This window comes from Salvia hispanica, unplaced genomic scaffold (genome assembly GCF_023119035.1).
Source record: "Salvia hispanica cultivar TCC Black 2014 unplaced genomic scaffold, UniMelb_Shisp_WGS_1.0 HiC_scaffold_628, whole genome shotgun sequence".
Classification (NCBI taxonomy): domain Eukaryota; kingdom Viridiplantae; phylum Streptophyta; class Magnoliopsida; order Lamiales; family Lamiaceae; genus Salvia; species Salvia hispanica.
The window spans coordinates 1-7,429 of NW_025952386.1; the positions used below are offsets into that span (position 1 = coordinate 1).

At 36.8% G+C, this 7,429-nt stretch overlaps 1 protein-coding gene across 1 annotated transcript; it reads right to left on the bottom strand.

Moving 5' to 3' along the window:
- Nucleotides 1-1,687: 1,687 nt before the first annotated feature.
- On the bottom strand, nucleotides 1,688-7,344 carry LOC125199682 (probable LRR receptor-like serine/threonine-protein kinase At1g06840). Its single transcript, XM_048097620.1, has 20 exons — nucleotides 7,085-7,344; nucleotides 6,738-6,888; nucleotides 6,334-6,405; nucleotides 6,172-6,243; nucleotides 5,756-5,899; nucleotides 5,585-5,656; nucleotides 5,435-5,506; nucleotides 5,226-5,297; nucleotides 5,062-5,130; nucleotides 4,853-4,921; nucleotides 4,677-4,748; nucleotides 4,462-4,548; nucleotides 4,268-4,336; nucleotides 3,686-4,185; nucleotides 3,432-3,590; nucleotides 3,005-3,288; nucleotides 2,854-2,905; nucleotides 2,529-2,779; nucleotides 2,306-2,440; nucleotides 1,688-2,172 (listed from the first exon to the last, which is right to left on the bottom strand). Exons 1-20 carry the CDS (start codon nucleotides 7,203-7,205, stop codon nucleotides 1,828-1,830), a joined length of 2,868 nt encoding a protein of 955 aa, XP_047953577.1. The 5' UTR covers nucleotides 7,206-7,344; the 3' UTR covers nucleotides 1,688-1,827.
- Between the last annotated feature and the right edge of the window lie 85 nt (nucleotides 7,345-7,429).

The window sequence follows — 7,429 nt, forward strand, 5'->3', positions numbered from 1 at the left end:
AAGAGTGAACTACATAAACGGTACCTGATCTTTCAATTTCGCACATAAATGGTACCTGATCTTTATTTTATATCGTTTTTGGTACCCCATGACAAAAATAGCCCTAGGTACTAAATATGTGATTTTTTTGTTATGGAGGATATTTTTGGAAATTTCAATCAAATAGAACCAAATATGTAATTTTTTTTCCTTTTTTTTTCTTTAGTTTATTCTTCTTTCTTTTTTCTTCATGTTCTTCTTTTTTTTAGTATTTTATCTTCCTTTCTTCTTTCTTTTTCCCTTAGTTTATGTTTCCTCTTTTTCTTCTTTCTTTTTAGTGTTTTATACATATATCTAATTGCATTCATAATATAAATCAATAACAAAACACCTAATTAAATTAATTATTTAAAATAATTAAATTAATTGAATATTTTAATTAAATTATTTATACTCATTTTAGGGTTGAAACACCTAACTAAAAATATTCAACTCTTTATCATTATGAATACAATTCACAATTTTAAATTTTGACTAAGACTATATTGATTAGTTATTAATTTAATACAAAATAATAATTATTATTTATTAATTATTACTAGTTTTTACTATTACAAATATAATATAATTATAATAATTAAATATAATTATAACTATAACTATAATTATGATTAAATATATATTAAAAAATAAATTAATTATTAATTTATAACATCAAAATAATAATATTAATATTGATTAATCATAATAGTACTATAAATAGTGAGGAGAATGAGAGAATGTATCATAATATCACTTTTGGTACTAGTTTTGTCAATGCCCAAAATACCCTTTATGACATAAATGGAAAAATGAATTTGTTTAGGGGGTATTTTGGGATGAAAATTACACCAGGTACCAAAAATGTGATTAATAGGTACCAAAAACGATATAAAATAAAGATCAGGTACCATTTATGTGCGAAAGTGAAAGATCATGTACCGTTTATGTAATTCACTCTATTTCTTTAATGAAAAGACAATTATACCCCCGTGTTGACATAATGTGATAGTTGTTGACATTAAGTTAATCTTGTGAATTAGTGGCTGAGATTGCATCTCATTTCTCAATTATACCCAAAAATCTCATCCTAACAAGACCCTATATATATATATATATATATATATATATATTTTTATAATAAAATGTGAGTAGATAAATTGGTAGAATGTGTGGTCTACTTTTCCATTTATGATAAAAGTGAAAATGACTCTTATTGTGGGACGGAGGAAGTATAAACTGTAAAAATGACACAAATTTTAGTGCAAAATTAGTAAAGTAAGAGAGAAGATAATTAAAGTAAGAAAGATGAATAAAAATAAGTAGAATTAATATTAATGGATTGTAGAGTCCATTCTTAAAAATAGAAAGTTTCTATTTTTAAGAAACAGAAAGAATATTGTTTTGCTAAAAATGTAAACATGAAAAATATAATATTCCTTTTGTCCATTATTTAAAGAAACGTTTTTGACTTAGCACTAAGTTTAATAAATTAATTTCATGATGAAAATAGTGAAAAAGTTAATGAAATATAAGTATATTTTTACATAGAGAATTAATTTTATTGTAGAATTACAATGAGTTCACTTTTTAATAGATAAAAAAAAGTACATGCATGGGTTTTGTACACCAAGGCAAAATGTATCATTTCCTTAATAAACACAATACAAAACCTATAAACCTTTCTAAATATCGCAAATCAAACAGTGTAAAAATGTAAGTATAGTTTGTCGGATCAAATTAAAAGAAAGAAAGTAATGACTATACAAAACTAAGCTGAAACGAAAACAAGAACCACCGTCTCTTGTATCATCTCGGTGCAATGGTTGGAACCACTCCACTGATAAGGTCACTGCCAGAGACATCTTGGGAGAGGTAAGGGTTCCTCATTGAAGACGACGAGGTCGGGGTCGTCGCCAGTTTTCCCGAGTCGCTGGTCAATGATTCCGAGATGGCAGTGTCCGACTCCGGCATCAAGAACCATATGTTTTCGAGTTCCCTATGCACTTCAGCCATCGGAGGCCGCGAATCCGTCTCTTCTTGGCAGCATTTCAGAGCCAGATTTATGAACTTCTCGATGCACTCAGAAGGGTACGATCCCATCCGCTCGTCGATGATGGAGAAAATCATCCCCGATCGATGTGCAATGTTTACCTAAATTAACAAGCGATCGTGCAGCGTTTTAGTACTAGAATTTAACCAACGAGCCCAGGATGGATAGCCATCGAACCACAAAGAAAGAAAACACACTCACGAGACGAGATTTTTTCAAAATAGAAACACATACCTCACGAACGATGTTTTTTCCATGTGAGATTGGGTGCATCCCAGTCAGCATCTCTAGAAACACGACTCCAAGGCTATAAACGTCGCTCTTGTCCGTGAGCTTATGCGTCAGGAAGTACTCGGGGTCGAGGTATCCCTGCAATAAACCAGTTTCCCATCACATAAATTTTTATATTTTTTTTCCTTTTAAAGAAATGAAATTCTGAAGGCTTGAAAATGCTCACCGGTGTCCCTTTGACAACTGTCGATACATGAGAGGGCACGCCTCCTTCGAGCTCGGGAAGTGGAGCTAGACGCGATAGTCCGAAGTCAGCGACCTTTGCAGTAAATGTGGAGTCGAGTAATATGTTTGTGGCCTTGATATCGCGATGAAAAATAGGCGGATTCGCCTCTGTGTGAAGGTAAAGGATGCCTCTCGCAGACCCCATTGCAATTTTCACCCTCCTTGCAAAAGTCAGTGGCATTTTCGCCTTGGCTGCACGTTACCACGGTTACATAACTGTCTTAGAGAGAGAGAGACGATAAAAGAAAGATGGTTCGATAAATTACTTGATAGGTGATCCCTAAGGGTACCGTTAGGCATGAATTCGTAAACCAGCATCTGCAATACGAGAAGCATCATGAAATTCTAACATGACTCGAAATTTGATTGAAAGTGTAGAATAGTTTGGTGATCTCAAAAACATTTGAAACAATGTACCTGTTCGCCTTCTTCATCGCAGTAACCAATCAAGGACACCAAGTTCCTATGGTGCAACCTCGATAACAGTTCTATCTCTGTAAGAAACTCCTTCTCTCCCTGCAACGATCCCTCTTGGGCGCGTTTTATGGCCACAATGGTCCCGTTGGCTAGAACGCCTCTGTGGACTTTCCCGTAGCCTCCTGAGCCAACCACGGTCGACTCATCAAAATCGTTTGTTGCCAGCGCCAGCTCACTGTAAGTGAAATCCTTGACTCCATCAATCCGGATGGAGATCCTCGTCGCTGAAACATAATGTAGAGGCGATTTAAATACTCCAAGAGCCAGGAAACAAGTGTAGAACTGGAAAATTCGTTTTCAAGAGTATCGATTGTTCTTGTTTCACAACATGCAAAATAGTGAAAATAAGAACTTGCAAGGTACTAACATGGACGTCGCCTTGAGGATTTGTGCTGCTTTTTGGTGTACCGTCTCAAGATAAGTATCGAGACAATAGCTGACAGCGTGACTGATCCGGCAATCGTTCCCAATATTACGCCAGCCAGAGCTCCCTTGCTTAAACCAGACGACCCGTTGTCGAAGATGTCTGCAATATAACTAGAAATCAAATGCTGCTTCCTATAAACAGAGGTGCTTATATATACAAACATATAAAAATGAAGAGTGAGAAATGAAACATACCTTCATCATAAGACGGCGGGAGTGTGAAACTGAGAAATTCATAAGGTCCGAACACTTGACTATCAGGTATTCTCCATCCGCTGAACATTTCACGAATCCATAAAACCTCGCTCCGATTGAACATCTTGGTAGTAACATTGGATGGGAATATCTTGAGGTCCATTTTGATACGAGGCCCGTCTTGCCACTCCGCTGACTGAATCTCGAGTTGTGAGAGATTCATTTCAAGACCAGTGCTGAGGTACTCCTTGAAAGTATTCACATACGGGAGAAAATCAGAGAATCCGGGACTCTTCAACCTATATCCAACAAATACGGGAGCCATGCAAATGCATCGCGCAGTTGGAGTTGGAGGGGCATACTCGTAACCATCTGGGCATCCTTGAGGAGTACAGTCGTAGAAAGTTGTGGTATTTGAGATATTGTTAAAATCTTCATCGTGAGGCTCACACTCTGTGACTAATAGAGTATTACTTGAGCACACTGGGTTTCCTTCAAGCCTGAAAATGAGGAAGGGAAATTGCTAAAGTGTTCAAGAAAATGATCGAGAGTGAAGAGAGTCTCATGGATTAAACGACGAACCCAATGGTGATATTGGGATGGGAAGGAAGGATACCACCAATGTTTGAGAATGAATTGAACGCGAAATCCCTGCAGAGTTCATCAAGCACGTAAACACATTTACAATAAGAAGATTGCGTTTTTCACTTGAGAATATATCTTGAATAAAGGAGGCGAAGATTTCTAAAAACAATCCTTGTTTTAATAATGCTTACAGAAGAACTTTCTCAGTTGCATTCATAGTTCTATTTTGCCATATGCCTGATGGTATAGAACCATTCAATGAATTGTTCGCGACTGACCTGCAAGGAGAATAGAATTGGATTGACTAATTATGGGAAGTGTAAATCAAGAAATCAGACTGAAACTCATCACATATGAGTTCTACTAATAAGGACACATCATTTATTTGAAGTTGACGAATGCTCACAGTTTTTGCAAAAGTGGGAGCCCCGAGAAGCTACTGGGAATAGATCCAGTCAGGCCATTTCTCGACAGATCACTGCAGGGTAGAATATAGTATTAAGGTTATAGAGGCGATAGCCACACTCTCGTAGATAAAATGCCAGTATCCTTATTACAAAGTTGAGACTGGTTGGTGCTCACATAGTTGTAATATTTCTTGAGAGTGCACCGGCGGGTATGGGTCCAGTAAGCTGGTTCAGACTCAAATCGCTGAAACGACAAGATCCCAATTCATGATATGATAAAGGCCACAATAAGGGCAAATAAATAGACGAAAGAGGAGCATCTTCTCACAGCCACGAAAATTCATGATATGGTTAAGGCCACATTGAAAAAGGATGAAGACTTACATGTAAGCAATGCCCGTAGAATTGCTCCAATCGGGAAGGGTTCCTCGTAAATTGCAGTTCCTGAGACTCCTGATTATCCAACCAAACCAATCCATTATGAACATAAATTCACGAAACAATTCGGAAAACATTGAAGAAGAAGACTGAAGTTTGAAATTGCTCACAGCTTCAAGAGCGTAGATATGCTCCCATACGAAGATGGTATTGGACTCCCAAAGTTGTTGTTATCGAGCTGGCTGGAAACAAATAAGAAATATATGAAATAAGAGGCGTAAAAAAGCTCGAATTTTCCAAAATTTTCTGCAGAAAGAAACAAGAAAAAGAAAGCACCAAATAGAGTTAATATATTGAATGAGGAAAAAAAGTTGCATACAGTATAAGTAGCTTTGGCATTTCAGATAATTCCGGTGGAAGAGGTCCGGATAAGTTATTATTGTCAAGCAACCTGCAGTAAAGTTGCATGAGTAACTAAACTTGAACTTTCAAAACACCGCGGAAGTGAAAGTAAGAACGTCCGACTCACAGATGAACGAGATTAGGAAGTCGAGCAAGCTCTGATGGTATCGGGCCGCTGAGTGAATTATTGTTCATGTGGCTGTTCATAGTAGAAATAGTGAATTAGATGGGCAATGATGAGGCCAAGAACTGTATTAGCTTAACAATACAGAACCAAATCGAGAGTGAGATCTCTCACAAGTGCTTTGCTTTGTCCAAGTTTGCAAGTGACGGGGGTATTGGCCCTGATATGAAGTTCTGGTCGATTTGTATCCTGTCCAGGTTCACAAGATTGCCAAGCTCCTCCGGCAAGGAACCGGTGAGTTGATTTCCATTTAGAAGCCTGTGATCAGATGAAAGAAGGTAAGAAATGCAAAATTGGATGCACCTTATCAACATAAAAATCTCATCTAGTAGAGCTTTAAACAATAGTAGTATAAATTATAAAGGATGATTTCTTGATGCTATATGAGGCATTTTATATATGGTCGAGCACTCAAATCATATTTGCTTGTTTTCCATGTGATTTCCTCAATCCACGACAGTTCTTAAACACTACAACAGACTGCAAAACAGTACGTCAAACATTGAAACTATTGCAGCTTTTCCACTCACAACAATTCTAGCGTCGTAATATTGCCTATTTCCTTTGGTATAGTCCCAGTAATATTGTTCCACATGAAATCCCTGCCAAAACAATAGCAGGGGTCGATTATAAAGGAGGCAAACAGGCTCAATCACATTTACAAGGATCTGAATATGATATATGTTACTCACAATATCGTCAAATAAGATAAACGGCCAAGCTCCGGAGATAGAGTTCCTGTCAGGTTCCTACCCATAACCGACCTGTTCAGAAACTAAAATTAGAGAAGGCATCATTTAGAAAATAACTTGCAAATACTGTGTTCAGAAAAAACTTTAGTCGCTTTAAGGTCCCAGGTTGTGATTCTTTTTTATCAACATCGGCTTAGTGCTACAAAATTAGGCAATGTTTTGTCGTCTCGAATAATAATATAGCAATTGTTCTAACCAAGTCTTGTTAACATACTATGGTAGAAGTATGCCACAACAATCTAAACTGTATCAAAACTAAAACATCACAACTGTTTCGACACCTACTTTCACAACCCATAACTAGAACCACAAGTCAAGAGAATTCCAAAGGAACGAGATCATACACTTCGCTAACATGAAAGTGACCATCAGCAAACGTTACATTATGGCAAATAATCCCTGTCCAGTTTGAGAGGCACGGATCCCCCCTGTCCCACTGGCGAAGATTTTTGAATGGATCATTCAAACTCTTCTTGATAGCTCGCAATGAATTGACTGCACACACCAGTAACAACATAGTCCATCACAATCCCAACTTTGAAAACACTCATAAATGGAAAAGGGAAAAACCTCAAGCTACATTTGATGTTAAAGTCAAATTTAGAACGACGTTCAAAGCTAGCCACTGCAGATTTCCCTCATCACAATAGCAGACATACATAGAGATGTTGAACAGGAACAACAAACAAACCTTCATTTGGATCAGTGCGTTGGCTATGAGCACCAAGAACCAACAAATACCAGCATAAACACATAACCAAAATCATTCTAACATTCCAAGAACTCAGCCAGGCCACCCCAAAAATTGCCATGTTCTTGAATATTTTCTATGATCTCTAAAGACCTAGCTCCCACCTGAGACAATAACCAAAAAAGAGAGAGAGAATCAACACTTGTGACTCAATTCCACCTCTCAACAATATTCACCAAAATAAATAAAGCAGTAAAATAGAGAAATAAAGATGCCAAAATTGAAAGATGAAAGAAGTAAACAAACAAGAGACAAAAATAACTGAAAGATCAAACACAATCCAAT

Excerpts from the sequence above, each read along its gene's own strand:
- LOC125199682 (XM_048097620.1), bottom strand. The coding sequence starts at position 7,205 with ATGGCAATTTTTGGGGTGGCCTGGCTGAGTTCTTGGAATGTTAGAATG. Across the intron at positions 6,244-6,333 it reads TTATCTTATTTGACGATATT|GGATTTCATGTGGAACAATA; the intron begins GTGAGTAACATA and ends TTGTTTTGGCAG. Across the intron at positions 5,900-6,171 it reads ATTACGACGCTAGAATTGTT|GCTTCTAAATGGAAATCAAC; the intron begins GTGAGTGGAAAA and ends ATCTGATCACAG.